Genomic DNA, 16869 nt, shown 5'->3' with positions numbered 1-16869 from the left:
GGAAGTATGATGAAGTGGTCAATTGAAAGACAAAACTTTGTATGTTGGAGAAGACAGAAGTTCAGCTTGGGTTGTCAGGCGACGTTACGGAGAGTCTTGACAGCATGTGCAAATACAAAGTAGACACGCACACCCAGTGCGTCCCCCCCCCCCCCCCAAAAAAATGTATACCAGGGGTCAAACTCATTAAAAAAAATAATGAATCTAAATTTTTAAGTTGGTCAACTTGACCCGGAAACAAAGACTTTTGAAGAACCATAAGCTGCTTCTTTCTTGTTCAAACAGCGATGCACTCCATTTTCACGGCAAGTGATTCTTAGTTTTATTTTATTTGGTTGTTTCTGGGTCAGTTTCAATTCATGAACTAATGGGTTGCTATGCCCCACTGATTTACTTTTTTAATTCCACATCCAGACTAACAATGCATTCATGGAAAACTAATAATAATTTTTTTGTTGTTTTTTTTTTTGCTAGGCGGGGCCAGAATTTACAAGGTAGGCGACCGCATCGATACGAGCATAGCACAAATTTGGTTTGATTGATTTGTCTCATCCATCTGTCTGCGACTGCAGGGCCCGAAGGGAGAGCCTGGCGATGTCCCGATTGTGAGTATGCTCAGTTTCATCAGAACTCCTGAAAGAGAAAAAAAAGAAAAGCACAATCTAACTGGCTGTATCGACAGGTGACTGGCATTCGAGGCCGTCCCGGACCGTCGGTGAGCATTTTGATGACCTGGCGACAGATTGGCATTGCGTTCTACGCACACTGCGTCGTGTGACGCCTTTCTTTTGCTCAATGGTCATCGTCGGCTCGTTCATGTTGATGTCTTTGGTTTTCATAGGGGCCTCCTGGTTCCCCGGGAGGAAGAGGACCCAGAGGAAACAAAGGAAGGCCCGTAAGTTGCGCCCACTTCATTCCATCCCTTGTCTCCTGGAACGGCTGACAGTCAGTCAAAGGCCAACGCATCAGAGAGATCGATAGCTAATAAGTTGTGTAAAACACTGGCTCGTCAGCGACCCATCCATTTACGTATGGTCGACACCGCTTATCCGTTAATGTTTGGACCCCAACTGCTTCATTTAAAAAACGCGGGAAACTCCGCCATCCCTTTTCAGAATCACATTCATCGTTATTGGCCAAGTTGATTCTCCATCGCCTTTGACACCTTTGTCCTGAAAACACCGGGCAATGTTGCGTGTGGACGGCGAGTGCTGGGGGGGGTGTTGTGCCCTGGACTGGTCATCGGCAATCACAGACCAGAAAGTCTGTTGCACACAAAATGGCACCACTTCAAACGGTGTAAGGACAGTCTTTCTTTCGCTTCCAGGGACAGCGAGGCTCTCAGGGTTATGACGGAGAGCCGGGAGTTCCGGGTCAACCCGGTGAGCCCGGACCCCCGGGACACCCAACCCATCCCGGAGTAAGTGATCACCGCCACCCGCCTACGCCAATGAGAACGCTTCCGAGAAGCCGTATTTGTGTCCCCCTTATTCTTGGCAACCTCAAACACGTTACCCGCTTCAATCGCAGGGTCTTGGTGCGCAGATGGCCGGAGTGTTGGAAGGAAAAAATGCACCTCAAAGCATGTTAAGCGGCACGAGGGTAAGGTGTCGGCAAACTATTTCGGCTTGTTTTGAAACTGTCAAGCATCTACCCTGAAACTAAAAGATGGCTTTCGCATGAAGTTCAGATCGGTGTATTCTTGGTTCTAGGGTGAATCTGGAGCAAGAGGACCTCCTGGGCCGACCGGTTCCCCTGTAAGTCCAACGAATGGCTTTCAGGGCCTCCACGTGCCTGTTTCAAATGTGTCCTGGTGACGTAGCTCTTCTGGGAGTGTCAAACACAACACACCTGAAACCCATGGGCACCCCCTGGAAGTTTTCAAGGTTAAAAGATAAGAACCACCGACGCTTGTTTCACCAAATGACACCAAGTTGGTGGTGAATCTGTTTGTTAACTGGGCACGTGGAAAAAATCTCAAGGACCCACATTCGGAAAACCGGATAAACAGGAGTTCGGCCACTTTTGTCTCAAATTTCAAATTCTGGGTTTGGCATTTTCGGCGATGAACCACAATCGGAGCCTCATGCGGTCTCGTAGACACAAAGTCAATGCCAACCTGTGACAAAGTCCTTTTACAGATGATGAGCATCTTCCAGGATTTCCCGTGAAAAATGTTCATTGGTTGCTTGCGGCTTTTGTGAAACTTTGTTTGTCTTGCTTCTGAAAGGGTCAGTCTGGAGCACAAGGAGATCCCGGGGACGTGGGCGATCCAGGGCATATGGTACGACGTCGTCTGCATTTTGCATGACCAGCTATGCAATTGTCCAGATGTTAAGAATGCCATTGTGCATTTTCAGGGGCCGGCGGGGCAAAGAGGACCCGAGGGTCCCCCGGGGAAACCAGGAGAAGACGTACGTGAAGCCTGGGCCGTGGCTTTGCAAGATCTCACTGCAAAGTGCAGCAGCGTCGCCGGTAATTGTTGAACTGTGATGTCCTCACATAGGGTGAAGCGGGCAAGGCAGGAAATACTGGAGAAGTTGGATTCCCAGGTTCCCAAGTAAGATCATTTGTCCGGTGCCATGGTCTTGTTGGAGGATCCTTTCTAACTGTAGCGGATTTGCATTTAAGGGAGGAAGAGGGTTTCCGGGTACGCCGGGACCTCCTGGGCTAAAAGGTCACAGGGTGAGCACTTAATTCAACGCAAAGTTAACATTTTGCAATATATGTTGTGCTTCTGCATGTTTCTCAAGTAAGACAACGTATCACCATTTTTTATTAGGGACACGGAGGACCTCTGGGACAAAAAGGAGAACATGGAGCCGTTGGGTCCAAGGTAAAACGAGGCTGGTGGTGGTCTCGCTTTTAAAAGCAAAACCTAAAATGTCATGTTCAGTTCCACTGCCACAACAGCATGAGAGATATTTTTCCAATACTTCCTTCCCCAGGGCGCCACAGGCCCACCAGGTCAAATGGGAGGACCTGGACCAATGGTCAGTATTTTCTTGTGTTCTCGCGTTAAATCTGCCATTGAATCGATCACGGTTGGACAGCTCTGGCTGTCTGGTCTTCGGAGGCAAGCGCCAATGGTCCAGTTGCGCTCGATTCAATTGTCTGAGAACCTTAGGCAATTGATATTTCTAGTTGCGATAAAAAGTGCATTTCTGCTCAAATGAATAATCAAGCGCACTGATCTGATGAATTGGTGATGATTCCTGCTCATATTTTGCGCGATTAATTTTCCCCGCCCTTTTTGAAAGTGTCTGTAGGATTTGGAGGACGTTATCACCAATCACGCTGTGTGTTTACAGGGCCCTGCCGGGATGCCCGGGGAAAGGGGCCGCTCTGGGCCTGGTGGTACAGCGGTATGCGACAAATCATTCCTGGGAAAAGTTTCACTGTCATGAAAACGCCAGAGCGCCGGGCCTTACTGACTATGAGGCCAAAAGAATTTGACAATTCTAAGAGGTTTTGTTTGTCCTGTTGTTCTTTGCTCTTAGGGTAAACGTGGTGTACCCGGTAACATTGGAAAACCAGGTCCAATTGTAAGTCACCATTCACCCGTTTGAATTGACAAACCGCTAAAACGAATACATTGAGGAAGCTGATAACAAAGAAAAGCTTTCACAGTGGGGTTTTCAATTTTATCGGAATGATTGATCACCGTGCCTGATAGATCACACTTAATGATATCAAATCACCTTGTTTGCGATTTTTGCTGGTTTCCAGGGTCCCTTGGGTCTCAGTGGCCCTCCTGGATATCCGGGAACGCCAGGCATGAAGGCAAGTATGGTTCAAGTGTCTCTCAAACAACATGCTTGAGGAGATTCGATTTTTGGTTTCAAAACACCCCCAACAACAACAAATAACTCTACACATTGTGATACCTACTGTATTTTATCTGTGCTCGGGTATCATAGGGACAACAAGGCCCCACAGGTGTTCGGGGTCCGGAGGGTCCTCAGGGGCAAAGAGGCGAGACCGGTCATCTCGGGAGACCTGGACCAGTTGGCCTGAGGGTAATCATGTCACACAGCCGATTCACATCGCTGTAAAAATTTGCTAATGTCCTGTTATTTAGTCAACGATAAAGACATACTGTCAATGCATGTACAATACTGTCACGTCATCATTTTCTGCATCCAAAGGGACCCACAGGTACAGATGGTGGCCTCGGAGCCAAAGGACCAGTGGTATGTAAAATAAGACAGTTGAAATAAAAAGTGGCAATACGCGTGGCTTACGAGGCTGAATGACTATAGGGAAACCTTGGCCCACAAGGCCCGGGTGGGCATCTTGGACCCGCCGGCCCTCCAGGACCTCAGGGAAGCACCGGCCAGCCTGGCATCAAAGGACAACTGGTACCTTGGCTCCATCACTTTGGATTTTGCAGTTTCGCTATTGTTGCCAGTCACAGTTGATTCACATTGGGTTTTTTTGTTTGTTTTTGTTTTTGTTTTTGTTTTGTTTTGTTTTTTTGTGAAAGGGAGATGTTGGCGTACCAGGATTTAAGGGTGAAGCTGGACCCAAAGGAGAAGTTGTAAGATGAATTACATTATTTGCATTGTTTTGACAAGTACATTGTTTGAGAAGTAAGTTTCTGTCATTCATTTTATCCCATGTGTCACATTTCTAGGGTCCCCCAGGATCCCAGGGAGTGATTGGACCTCAGGGTGAGGAAGGAAAGCGGGGACCACGAGGAGACCCCGGAACCGTTGGCCCCCCTGGTGCCGTTGGTGAGAGAGTGAGTCACCGTTCCACTTCAAGCCGTAACCTTTGACATTTCAAAGTCTGTATATTAGGGACCTGTATTGTTACTCCCAAGTAAATATCCCACCACATCGTTCATGACCTAAGAAAGCATTGGCCCTTGAGGGCCGACTTCCTGCTTGTTTTAGATGTTTCCCTCCCCCAACACTGATCATTTGACTCAGGTCTTGTATTGGAGGAGGGAAACATCTGAAACCTGGAAAGCACTTGAGGAGCAAAAGTCATGTGATTTTGGCTGTGTTTACAGGGAGCCCCAGGCAATCGAGGATTCCCCGGTGCTGATGGTCTGCCCGGACCAAAGGTAGAGTTAGTTTTTCTTTTATCGTATGGCTTCGCTACAAGATGCTTTACTCACACACTTGGATAAGAGTCCGTGCGGTGTATTTACCAAGTATAATATACCATCCAAACTGTGTTCATCCCTGAAGGGTTCTCAAGGAGACCGTGGAATATCAGGGCCATCAGGACCAAAAGGTTCACTGGGTGACCCGGGACGTACAGGAGAACCTGGTCTACCAGGTGCAAGGGTAACACTGACACATTTGGCATTCAACTTTCTAACTTTTCAATTTCCATGAGCTCATGCACTGCTATCTCAAATGCGTCTTTCGCTAACCTTTGAATCTGCTCTCCCAAGGGCCTCACTGGTACCCCTGGAGTACAGGGGGCAGAGGGAAAGCCAGGGCCACTGGTATGTGAATGTCCTTGACCTATTTTGACATAAAATACGTGAATCGGCTTAAGTCAAGGTCTGGCTTTGCGTGTCGTTCAGGGTGCGCCCGGTGAAGATGGTCGCCCAGGCCCCGCAGGCTCCATCGGCAACAGGGGTCCCGCAGGAACAATGGGAATACCTGGCCCCAAGGGATTTAACGTAAGTTCCATTTTGCAACTACCCCCTCGACACCCACACGTTCGTCTCTAATTCCAAATGCGTCTTGCCTTGAAAAGGGTGATCCGGGAAAGACAGGGGAACAAGGCTCTGCAGGAGTACCTGGTCAAAGGGTGAGTGACCCGGAATGACGGGGTCGCATTTTGCTTTTTTGCCCGACTCGAAACCAGAACTTCAGTCATCAATTCAGATTTTTGTAGGAGTGATATGATCTGTCTTTTTGTACGCTAGGGTCCTCCTGGAAAAGATGGAGAGGTTGGGCCTGCTGGCCCACCTGGCCCATCCGTAAGAGCCATCACCTTTAATATGAGCAAATATTTGATTTCTCTACCGGCATCATAACTGACTAAAGGGCTAACTCAATCAACAGGGTGTTGCTGGTGACAGAGGAGAACAGGGACCTCCAGGTGTAAATGGATTCCAGGTGTGTCATTATACTGGTCCAAATACCACATTTATCTGCAGGAGACATCACACGGGCCTATGACGGCGCTGCATGTCCAAAGATATGTTATTATTCAGAATAGATATTGGGATCTTCGATTTTGATGCATCTATGGTTTTATCAGGGTTTACCAGGAAATCAAGGTCCGCCTGGAGAATCCGGGAAACCCGGTGACCTCGTGAGTATAATTTAAGTTAGAAATTGATGCACCCTCAAATGATTTCAGCTTGAGTGATGAGCGGGTTTGTTGAGCGAGCATGTGGTCTTTTTCTTTCAGGGCATCCCTGGAGAGCTCGGTGCCGTTGGTCAAATTGGACCTCGGGTAGGTGGAGTGCACCTTTACGAATGACGTCGATCTGGGGTAGACTATGAATATTAGAGCTTGTGGGGTTTCTTCCGCAGGGTGAGCGTGGAATTCCAGGAGAGAGAGGCGAACTGGGTCCAATTGGTCTGCAGGGACCCAAGGGAATCCCCGGAGCTCCTGGGCCAGATGGGCCGAAGGTAACACACTTCAGTGCTCTCAATATGCAATGTCAAGTTGCTGAAAAGGGGCTTCGTCAATATAGTGGAGTTCTGAGTGAAGGGATAAAATCTTCGGGGGGGCGGGGGGGCATTGTAGGAACAAGTTTAAAACCTACATTTGAGCAAGGGTCATTGGGATCGGATATGAGAAGAGCCCTTGCCCTTCCTTGAGCTCAAACACACAAATAAGTAACAATCTCTGCTTGTCCCTGAAGGGTAGTCCTGGTCCTCCCGGTGCCCTTGGTGATGTGGGTCCTCCAGGTCTTCAGGGAATGCCAGGAGAAAGGGGCATCTCTGGTCCATCTGGACCAAAAGGTGACAGGGTAAGTTTTTTTTTTTTTTTTTGCAGGGGGGGTTGTCGTTCTCTAGTTTTGATTTCCCTAGTGAAATTGGAAGAAGCAATTTTACAAGTGTTGAAGTCTGAAGTTCGAATCAATCGTCTTGTGAGTGTGCAACGCAACATGGTCAGTCCCAACTTTGCGGTGTCTTTTATGCAGGGAGCCATTGGCGAGAAAGGATCAGAAGGTACACCTGGAAATGACGGCGCAAGGGTGAGCAGTTGGCTTCTCGGCCCACGTAACACCGAAGAACTCCTTTATCGCTTGACAAGTCAAATTGCGACACGATCAAGGAGCTACCAATCGAATTTGGTTCCATCGTAGTTTAAATTGGCAGACGGCATAATTTTGTCGACTTCAGAGTTCATTTTGCTGTTCCCATAAATGGAACCATTGCAAGCCCATCCCAGAAGAAACCATGCAAGCACAAGCCATGCCAGAGTTTCACCACCAAAGAATTAAACCTAAAGGTCTGTGTGCTTCCTGTGTTTCCAGGGTGCACCTGGACCTGTTGGCCCGTTAGGACCCGCGGGGCCCAGTGGTGAAAAGGTAGGGCATTTTACAACCCAAGACTGCTTTTCAAACAACAACATATCAAGAGTAATCAAGAGTAAGTGCGTGACACATTTCAGGGAGAACCTGGACCAAAAGGACCCGCTGGACCTGCGGGCTCAAGAGGAGTGCATGTGAGTATACCTGGCCAATGTTTGAATTGCAATATACCGGATAGTCCTCCTTATTGAAGACAATCGTGACTGATTATTTGATCATCCTCTGCAGGGAGCAAGAGGTGACCCTGGCCCCATCGGTTCTGTTGGTTTTGCTGGACCGCCTGTAAGTCCTCATTTGTTGCACCAATAATGCAGTGACATAATCCTATGAGCGATCTATGAATGCTTTGCAGTGTTTTCAATTATTTGTGACACAATTTCTACTATTCCATCACAGGGTCCTGATGGCCAACCTGGAGTCAAAGGAGAGACCGGGGAACCTGGCCAGAAAGGAGATGCCGGATCCCCTGGACCTCAAGGCTTAGCTGGAGCTCACGGTCCTCCTGTATGTTGTAATAAGGAATAGGTTGCAGGAAAAATGTCTTGCAACAGCGTTTCTTAATGTTAACTAAAGCATTTCTGGAGAGGAGAGAGCTCATTTTGTTTCTCCTTATAGGGGCCTATTGGTGTTGCTGGACTAAAAGGCGGAAGAGGGACACAGGGTGCACCGGTATGGGAATTTCATAATGACAGAAATGCTTTGATCATGTGACTGTTGAGAGAACATCAAGCCATCAATGAGCAATTTATTATTTAACACGCGGCACAGTGTTGTCTCCATGCCTGAGTGGGTTTTCTCCACGTACTCCGGTTTCCCCCCGCATTCCAAAAACATGCATGGCGGGTTAATGGAACACTCAAAATTGTCCCTCGTGTGAGTCTGAATGCGGATGGTTGTTGGTCGAGGTGTGCCCTGCGATTGGCCGGCAACCGGTTGAAGGTTTACCCCGCTGACTCCCCGAAGATGGCTGGGATGGACTCCAGAACGCCCCGTGACCCTCGTCAGGATAAAGGGTCTTAGAAAATGGATGGATGGATATTATGGAACACATTTAAAACCAAGTTAAAAACAATTCCCCTGTGGAAGCATGACTTGATGTCACGTTTTGTTGCCAGGGGCCCACCGGTTTCCCTGGATCTGCAGGAAGAGTTGGTCCACCAGGTCCAACTGTAAGTATTGTCATCAATCTTCCATATTTCAGACACCCTAGATCAGTATTGAGCAACTGTGATGTCATATTCAGTCGACAGCAGCTGGCAAAATGGCTGTCTCCTAGCATGGACAAAAAAAGGGTGTATTTTGCTGCTTGACTCATATTCCTCAAACACGATACTCATCAGAATGCCAGCGTTAGACTAGTGGGGGTGTACAGAACTTTTTATTGTATAGCGCATATGATTTTCTTGATACTAGTTCCAAGTAAGGGCACAAAGATCATGGTTATGCTTTTAAATTGTAGAAAACTCCATTTAAATTGTGTGTGAAGCCCTATGATATGTATAAAGACAGAGCGAGAGAGAAAGAGATATTCTGATGATGCAATCATGAACATGTTCCCCTTCATGACTGCAATTGTTTCGCTCAGGGTCCAATTGGTGAACCTGGACCACTAGGGGCCCCTGGGAAGGAGGGTCCTCCCGGTCTTCGTGGTGACCATGGAGCAAATGGAAGACAGGGAGAGCGAGGGCCACCGGGACCTCCAGGAAGCCCGGGAGACAAGGGCGATTCTGGAGAAGACGGCCCAACGGTTGTAGTGTTGTTGAGAAAATGCTCTTGAGTGATGGACAGATTAGCTTCACATGTTTTCTTTTAAATCTTTATGCCATCCAGGATTTGAGCTAAGGTTGGAGTTCCTCAGTATTAAATATCGGTTTTGTCAACTTTGGTTTAGGGCCCTGACGGTCCTCCGGGCCCACCGGGAACTACAGGCCAGAGAGGTATTGTGGGGCTTCCAGGTGTGCGAGGTGAACGAGGAATGCCAGGTCTCCCAGGGCCAGCGGTCAGTCTCCTTTTTAGCTGCGACTCTTCCATGCATTGACCTTACACATCGAAATTGCCCACTGCATTCCATATTTTTTGTAAGAGCCCTCTTTGCTTTTAGGGACCACCAGGAAAACAGGGATCTACTGGATCAACTGGAGACAAAGGGCCCCCAGGGCCAGTTGGCGTTCCAGGTGCCAATGGACCACGTGGCGATCCCGGTCCTGATGTTAGTCTTTTTTAAATCTGCGTCTGTGCTTGCCATTGCATTTCACGCCGAGCGTCTTTCTAATGCGTGAATGCGTCTCTTTGTTCCTCAGGGCCCTGCCGGCTCTGACGGTCCGCCAGGGAAAGAAGGTGTTCTTGGACAACGGGTAATGACGGAGTTTCTAAAGGGCTGTAAACGTGGTACGAAACCAATTGTCGATACCGTTACAGGGAGATAGAGGGGATCACGGTCCAGAGGGTTTGGCTGGTCCTCAGGGACTTCCTGGGCCTCCTGGTCCCGTTGGTGTCGCCGGAGAAGCTGGGAAACGAGGACATGCTGTAAGATGGCCTTTCATATATCTTGTTTGCCTTGCCGGAGGGTAATCATTTTTCTTCCTCAGCACGATCGAAATGTGTCATGTTATGAGCCTGACAACCTTTTCAATGAAATAAGACTTTCTGTGGACATGTTGGAGCCTGAAGGAACTTAACGCCGCACGCTGAAAGCGCTCGTCAACTAAAGATAGAAGAGTGGAGGCGTTGGCAGACACGTTTGGTCCCTGAGTCCTTTTTCTTTGTTTTGCAGGGTTCCAGAGGACCGGTTGGTCCTCCCGGATCAGCTGGAAAGAGAGGACTAGTGGTGAGTTCTTCCCTGACCTTGGATGGGCGTTGGACGACACCTCTGAGGATCCGTAGCGTTGCGGATTTCAAGCAGCCACAACTTGTTGCCCTGTATCGCAGGGACCCCAAGGACCACGGGGAGACAAGGGTGATTTGGGTGATCATGGAGAGAGAGGGCAGAAGGGTCATCGTGGATTTACTGGTTTACAGGGTCTTCCTGGACCTCCCGTAAGTCAGAGCCCACTGCAGTCATCACACTCAATCTGTCGATAAACACAGTTATGCCAAGTGTTTGAAGACAACCGCAAGAAGCAAAATGTATCTACCGATTACACGCGCAGTCATTTGGATCGTGTCCATTTGAGATGTGTATCTAGAAAAAAAAATGTTCAAAGCAAGGCAACAAAAACATTGTGCTTTCTCTTTTTAGGGTACAACAGGTGAACAGGGGGCTTCCGGAATCATTGGACCAAATGGTGCACGGGTAAATGCCACACTTTCTCAAATTTCTTAGATTATTTGCAAGCGTTGTGCTCTTGTCTTCGTCTTTGTTTTATATATTAGTGCAAAAAAATAAAGAATAACAGTTTGCTCTTGAATAATATTTCAGGGGCCACCTGGCCCTATCGGGCCCCCTGGCAAAGAAGGATACATTGGACAGCCCGGGCCTATGGGACCCCCCGGAACACGTGGAATCTCAGGAGAAATTGGACCAGAGGTATTGTCTCATTAGAAAGTCAAGAAAGAGAGGTGGCCCAGCTTGCATTTGGTGCTGGGGGCAAATAATGAAAACAAAGTCTCAAGACACATTCAATCACTGAACATCTTTTCGACAGATGTTCGTTTTTTGTTTTTTTTTGTGCATCTTTTACTTATTCAAAAAGAAAAAATAGAAATAACATGATACTTTCTTGATACGCAGGGCCCACCAGGAGAACCTGGACCCCCAGGCCTTCCTGGACCACCGGGACCTCCCGTGGCAGCTATGGACGATCTGTTTGGAGGCCCTCACGATTACGAAGATGCCCCCCCTCCTCCGCCAGAGTTCAGTGAGGACGAGGCTCTACCCAACACCAACTCCTCCACCCTCCCACCGGTGGACCCTGGCGTGCAGGCCACCCTGAAAGCCCTCAGCAGCCAGATTGAGAGCATGAAGAGCCCCGACGGCAGCCGCAAGCACCCCGCCAGGACCTGCGATGACCTCAAGAGATGCTACCCCGCCAAAAAGAGCGGTGAGTTAGCCAAGAGTGGACTCCCAACAAACGCTTTGTGTTTTTTGTGGGGCTGAAGGCTGGAACGGATTAATGGCATTTCCATTCATTTCAATGGGAAAAGATGATTTGAGATGATGTTTTGGTAAACCGGCAAAGTAAAAAAAAGCCATAACAAAATCAAGAGACTCCATCCATCCATCCATCCATCCATTTTCCGAACCGCTTGATCCTCACTAGGGTCGCGGGGGGTGCTGGAGCCTATCCCAGCCGTCTTCGGGCATTAGGCGGGGGACACCCTGAATCAGTTGCCAGCCAATCATCAAGAGACTCTTTTTAGAGTTTTACGTCCCTCACGTATTTTTCTGCAGACTTCAAATTATGTTTGTGGTTTGACAGAAGCTACACTGAAGTGAAACTTGCCTGAAATGCCACTTACTGCATGTTACCATTGGTGTCTCTCTGTGATGCAGGGGAATTCTGGGTGGACCCCAACCAAGGCAGTGCCGAAGATGCCATCAAAGTGTACTGCAACCTGGACACCGGGGAGACGTGCATCTCCGCCAACCCGGCCAGCCTACCTCGCAAAAACTGGTGGAGCTCTTCCAAGAACAAACCTGTGTGGTTTGGAGCTGACATCAACAGAGGAACGCAAGTGAGTGCTTACGTTTGAAAGGAGGCATATCTTGCCTTTTGTTTTTTTCGGATCGCCTTCGTCAAAGTATCCCAAGGATTTTGCATTGTGGAAATGAGCCCGTTTTGACGGGGCAGACCCTGTCTCTATTTCCTTCAGCCTTCAGTTAAAATGTTCGTACTGTAGGCCCGCATCGATTCCTTGTGCTGTGGCGAATGTTTGCAGTTCACCTACAGCAACAAAGACCAGGTGGCAAACGCGCTGAGAGTGCAGATGACCTTCATTCGCCTGCTGTCCAAAGAAGCGTCTCAGACCGTCACCTACCACTGCAAGAACTCGGTGGGCTACAAAGACCAGAAGGCGGGCAACCTGAAGAAGGCCGTCATCCTCAAAGCCTCCAACGACCTGGAGCTCAAGGCCGAGGGAAACAACCGCTTCAGATACACCGTGGTGGAAGACTCCTGCGCTGTAAGTTTTCCTCATCGCATTGAAATTTTAAAGTGTCCCCATACTGCCAAGTCCTATGAATCGCAATTCAAGTTGAATTTTAACCCAGAGTTTAATTCCAGGAAATGGGAAGGAAAGCACCCGATTGCCAAAGTCAATAACTGCGAGTAATTGACAACCCCTAAAAATGTTTGTTCAAAATGACACTTGAGTACCATCAAATAAATGGGCTACTGAGAATTTCAGTTTTGAAAACATTTCACGGGAAGTGTGATGTGCAGTACATGCAAGACTCGAAATAAATACAAAGAGGTTGGTCAAAATTAAAGGGTGAGAGTCCCAAAGAAGAAAAAAAAAAAATCCTGTCGTGCTCCCGTTCAGTATGAACCATTTTGGAGATTGGTTAGCGAGATTAAAAAAATGGCTGCCAATATGGTCGCATTTTTTTCCCTCTACTGTCAATTTTTTTCAACAGTTATATTAAATTGGATGTTAAGTTAGAGCTTTGGTGCCATCTTGTGGCTTTTTAGGTCATTACATAAAGAGCGCCCAAAAAAACAACCCCAACAACAAAAAACTGTTTGGTAAATTTGCAGCAAATGGAAATGGGCAATTTTTTTTCATGAATAATAAGAGTATTTTCTAGGAGCTCCAAAGATGACGATCGTGTTTGCGTGTGTTGCATTCATGTTACTTTAAAAAAAGCACGTGCAGCCTTTATGACCCTTTTCTTGTCTTTTTACAGCAAGCAAACGGCAACTGGGGCAAGACAGTGTTTGAGTACAGGACACAGAAAACTGCCCGACTTCCCATTGTGGATCTCGCCTCCGTGGACATTGGCGGCCCCAATCAAGAGTTTGGCATCGATATCGGGCCCGTGTGCTTCTTATAAAACAAAGAAAGAAAGAAACCCAAAGGTCAGCGAGCAGATGCACATCCCGAGACTATTGAACTGACAGCTGACCGCGAGCAGCCTCCTTGTACAGAGCAGTACTGAGGACTTTTCTGGCCCTGTGGCGAAATATTTATTGTGCCTTTCAACTCACACCCCAGCCAAACATTTCAAAGTGACACGTCAAATGTTTGAAATTGGACTTCATTCAAAACACGACTCATCCCGGGGTTTTTTTCTTTTGTTTGTTTCATGATGTCTGTCTTGCCTTTCGGCCTCACCGAGGTCCAACGTTTTTCCTCCACTCAAACGTCAATGTCTAAATAAAGATTTACCAATTTGAAATGTTTACCTTGTTTATCACAACATAGATATAAGATATGCAGCGGGGGGCCGCCTTAAAGGAGTTCCCGGGTTTGCTTTTCCTCAAAATAGCTCATGGATCGAAAACGTCTCACAAGTTAGCCTGTTTTGAGGGGGCGGTCCTGTCTCGTGAAATACTGCCGATGTGGTGAAAAGCTTTCGTTGTCGAGGGGGGTGGTGTTCGGACGCGGCAACCGACTTCTACTTCCGGAAGCAGGGCCCGGTATTAGGGTTGGGGGGGGGTTAGTGACCGGCCGTGGAAAGAAGAGCACTTTCACTCACTGAGGCAGCACTTCATGCGCCTTGTCGATTGCGCTCGGAAGTTTCATGCATTGCCAAATGCACATTTCCCACTCCCTTCATCGAGCATCAGAGGCTGATGCTAACATGCGCGTCTATTCCCCCCCCCCCCCCCCCCCCCTCCATTTGAATCAAAAAAGTAGGTCTTTAAAATACTCCAGCCGAAACGTTTTCTTGTTAGCTACCTCGTCACCGAGACCGGCATCCATCCGCGCATACATGAGGCGACGTGTATCGGGTTCTTTCTTTCACATGTTGGTGCTGTTTTTTAACGTAGCATGACGCCAGCTCCTCCAAACTCTCACGGCGCAGGCAATTGAGAGATGATGAAAAAAGCGGCGCTTTGTCATGTTTTCCTTTGTTTGTTTACACCTCATTCTTTTTTGCAATACTGAAACAGTAAAAGGTAGCACAGATTCTTCTTTTTTTTTTTTTTTTTAATGCATGTCAATTCTCCTTTTTCAGTATCCTGGGTTCATATATTACCTTGAAATCATTGTTATTTTTATTTTTGTTTTTTATAGACGGAGGTGGCTGTTGAGTGACTGTTTGCTTTGTATCTCCTGCTATGCAACAAATTAAACGAAACGCTTGTTAATCCCCCCCCAAGCTCTTGTCATGTTAATTTCGGAATAGCAAGTTTGTTGTTGAAATGTTCATTTTTGTTTGATTGCACACAAATTGACAAACTGTGTTGATGCCAATTTGTATTTAGTACAATAGTTTGACTTTTTTGTGACTCGAGCTGCTGAATGTGCCTTTAAGTCATTCTTTTGTGATCATCTGGTGCTCATTCCGAGTATATTTATTATAGTTTATTATTATTATTATTATTCAAACGTTTGTCAGGCTTGACTGCCCGATCGATCCCAAAGGCAGTGAAGGCGAAAGGAGGACGAAACCATCCGCCCCCCCGCCCCCCTTCCACACTGGATGCATTTGAGTTTTCATCCTTTGAAATAAACAGTGCAACTCATTCACTCTGCCTGTTGTTGTTGTGGGATGGCAAAGCCTTTGCGATATTATCCACGACCACCTGCCACGTTTGAATTGGAACAGACCTGTTGCGATGCGACAAATGCCTTGTGATGACGGCGAGAATACGTGGCGTCGTCGTGAGTCGAAATGTATGTTTGGAGATCGCCTCCAGCATGTCATTTTCGAGTGCATCGACGTCTGCGAGTCGTATTTCGCAAAATCTGAGTTCAGTTGATGTGACAAGTTAACCTTCCTGTTGTTTGTCTTTGATCAGTGGTTAATTCTCAATATAATCTAGCTCGGTAGTTCTCAAACTATGCGTAACGCCCAAAAAGGCAACACAATTAAAATACAGTTGCGTAGCAGGTCCAAGTGTTCTTCAAAAACCAGGCATAATTTGTGTTCCTAAAAAGTATGTTTATTCTCCTTTTTTTTTTGTGTGTGTTGCCACTGTGACATTACGCACAGTTGGAATGCACTTAATTATAGGAAAATAATGACTGTGTTAAATAACGGTTCAAAATGTATTGCACATAAAAATACAAATTGTACCCGGATAAATGTTTGAAAACAAACAATTGTAAATAATCGAATGCAAAATTCTTTTCCTGAAGTGTTAAATGCCATTGACCTGTACAGATCTACTCAACTGATTTGAAAAAACAAAAAACAACCAACAAGGAAAACAAACAAACAGTTGAAGACACCTCAACATTATGCAGAGTTTGAAGATGAAAGTCAATGATTATTTTGAGTGCCACGGGAGGGATTCCACAGACCGCCAGTAGTTTTTATACCATGTCATCGGAATCATTTCTAATTCAAACTAAAGAAATATAATTTTTTTTAGATTTTTAAACAGCTCAACTGGCCGACATCATGACAGGACAGTTGTCAGCATTCAGGAATACTAGTAGAAAACGAACCAAAAAAAAAAACTTGAAAGCTGGCACAATTTAACATAAGAGGAAGGATTTTTTTGAGGGGGGGGGGGTTGTATTTTATTTTATTTTATTTTTTACAGGAACGTTTTACTTTTAATATGTGTGACACAACTGAACAAAGAGCCCAAAAGTAAAAATAATGGACATTTCACTGCGTAGTGATGAGTGGCGTTCCGTCAGAGCCAGCAAGGCCTTCTCTGCTGGCCTAAACATTCTCAGAAAAGTAAATTTATTACATTTACTTTTCTGAGAATAACATACATTTAATTTGTTATTTTATTTTCATAAATATGTAAACAAAATTATTCTCTGTATTCTTTACGTCATATTATTTCCACTTAGTCGAGTGGCTTTCAATGTTATTTGAAATAACATCGATAAATAACTTCTTTATTATGGTAGAGTTTTAAACCAATCATATTTCAGATAGCTTGTGTTACCAGGTAAACTAAACTTGCTCGGGGCCTTCAGATGAAACAGAGCAGGCCCTTGTGCGCTGTAAATGAACGGGCACAGTCAGCTTGCAATAGCCAATCAGATCACGAGTCTGCCCCGGCCTTACGTCGTCACTGGATACGGTGATTGGATTAGCACCTGTAGAGGGAGCTGTTGCTGCATTTTGACCCAAAATGGCCGAAGGAGAAGACGTTGATCTGCTTGCAGGACTACTTTCCACACAATTTTCAAGACGGACCTTCCACCGGATTTACCGATTGAAGTTGTTTTACCAAGGCAGCAAGGAAACATCGGAGCACGGCCGGGCACTTACAAGCAAC

General features: G+C 46.6%; 1 protein-coding gene across 1 annotated transcript in view; it reads left to right on the top strand.

Moving 5' to 3' along the window:
* col5a2a (collagen, type V, alpha 2a) overlaps nucleotides 1-15147 on the top strand; it is a 28500-nt gene extending 13353 nt beyond the window's left edge. The window contains exons 3-54 of the mRNA XM_086122929.1: nucleotides 475-494; nucleotides 573-605; nucleotides 683-715; nucleotides 842-895; nucleotides 1328-1420; nucleotides 1531-1602; nucleotides 1713-1757; nucleotides 2231-2284; nucleotides 2361-2414; nucleotides 2507-2560; nucleotides 2632-2685; nucleotides 2783-2836; nucleotides 2949-2993; nucleotides 3312-3365; nucleotides 3501-3545; nucleotides 3730-3783; nucleotides 3921-4019; nucleotides 4149-4193; nucleotides 4263-4361; nucleotides 4487-4540; nucleotides 4637-4744; nucleotides 5018-5071; nucleotides 5199-5297; nucleotides 5408-5461; nucleotides 5543-5641; nucleotides 5719-5772; nucleotides 5891-5944; nucleotides 6030-6083; nucleotides 6229-6282; nucleotides 6382-6426; nucleotides 6507-6605; nucleotides 6842-6949; nucleotides 7124-7177; nucleotides 7460-7513; nucleotides 7597-7650; nucleotides 7745-7798; nucleotides 7913-8020; nucleotides 8132-8185; nucleotides 8632-8685; nucleotides 9102-9263; nucleotides 9408-9515; nucleotides 9618-9725; nucleotides 9817-9870; nucleotides 9935-10042; nucleotides 10290-10343; nucleotides 10445-10552; nucleotides 10755-10808; nucleotides 10935-11042; nucleotides 11247-11556; nucleotides 12009-12190; nucleotides 12395-12637; nucleotides 13362-15147. Coding sequence (XP_085979055.1) covers nucleotides 475-494; nucleotides 573-605; nucleotides 683-715; nucleotides 842-895; nucleotides 1328-1420; nucleotides 1531-1602; nucleotides 1713-1757; nucleotides 2231-2284; nucleotides 2361-2414; nucleotides 2507-2560; nucleotides 2632-2685; nucleotides 2783-2836; nucleotides 2949-2993; nucleotides 3312-3365; nucleotides 3501-3545; nucleotides 3730-3783; nucleotides 3921-4019; nucleotides 4149-4193; nucleotides 4263-4361; nucleotides 4487-4540; nucleotides 4637-4744; nucleotides 5018-5071; nucleotides 5199-5297; nucleotides 5408-5461; nucleotides 5543-5641; nucleotides 5719-5772; nucleotides 5891-5944; nucleotides 6030-6083; nucleotides 6229-6282; nucleotides 6382-6426; nucleotides 6507-6605; nucleotides 6842-6949; nucleotides 7124-7177; nucleotides 7460-7513; nucleotides 7597-7650; nucleotides 7745-7798; nucleotides 7913-8020; nucleotides 8132-8185; nucleotides 8632-8685; nucleotides 9102-9263; nucleotides 9408-9515; nucleotides 9618-9725; nucleotides 9817-9870; nucleotides 9935-10042; nucleotides 10290-10343; nucleotides 10445-10552; nucleotides 10755-10808; nucleotides 10935-11042; nucleotides 11247-11556; nucleotides 12009-12190; nucleotides 12395-12637; nucleotides 13362-13508 — 4175 coding nt within the window. The 3' untranslated portion in view covers nucleotides 13509-15147. The remainder of the gene's footprint in view (nucleotides 1-474; nucleotides 495-572; nucleotides 606-682; nucleotides 716-841; nucleotides 896-1327; nucleotides 1421-1530; nucleotides 1603-1712; nucleotides 1758-2230; nucleotides 2285-2360; nucleotides 2415-2506; nucleotides 2561-2631; nucleotides 2686-2782; nucleotides 2837-2948; nucleotides 2994-3311; nucleotides 3366-3500; nucleotides 3546-3729; nucleotides 3784-3920; nucleotides 4020-4148; nucleotides 4194-4262; nucleotides 4362-4486; nucleotides 4541-4636; nucleotides 4745-5017; nucleotides 5072-5198; nucleotides 5298-5407; nucleotides 5462-5542; nucleotides 5642-5718; nucleotides 5773-5890; nucleotides 5945-6029; nucleotides 6084-6228; nucleotides 6283-6381; nucleotides 6427-6506; nucleotides 6606-6841; nucleotides 6950-7123; nucleotides 7178-7459; nucleotides 7514-7596; nucleotides 7651-7744; nucleotides 7799-7912; nucleotides 8021-8131; nucleotides 8186-8631; nucleotides 8686-9101; nucleotides 9264-9407; nucleotides 9516-9617; nucleotides 9726-9816; nucleotides 9871-9934; nucleotides 10043-10289; nucleotides 10344-10444; nucleotides 10553-10754; nucleotides 10809-10934; nucleotides 11043-11246; nucleotides 11557-12008; nucleotides 12191-12394; nucleotides 12638-13361) is intronic.
* Nucleotides 15148-16869: the final 1722 nt, after the last annotated feature.

Source organism: Hippocampus guttulatus, chromosome 11 (assembly GCF_054856545.1).
Source record: "Hippocampus guttulatus isolate MCC_2025c chromosome 11, RoL_Hgut_1.0, whole genome shotgun sequence".
Classification (NCBI taxonomy): Eukaryota; Metazoa; Chordata; class Actinopteri; order Syngnathiformes; family Syngnathidae; genus Hippocampus; species Hippocampus guttulatus.
The sequence above is the reverse complement of the archived record's forward strand: the minus strand, read 5'-3'. Positions and strand labels throughout refer to the sequence as shown.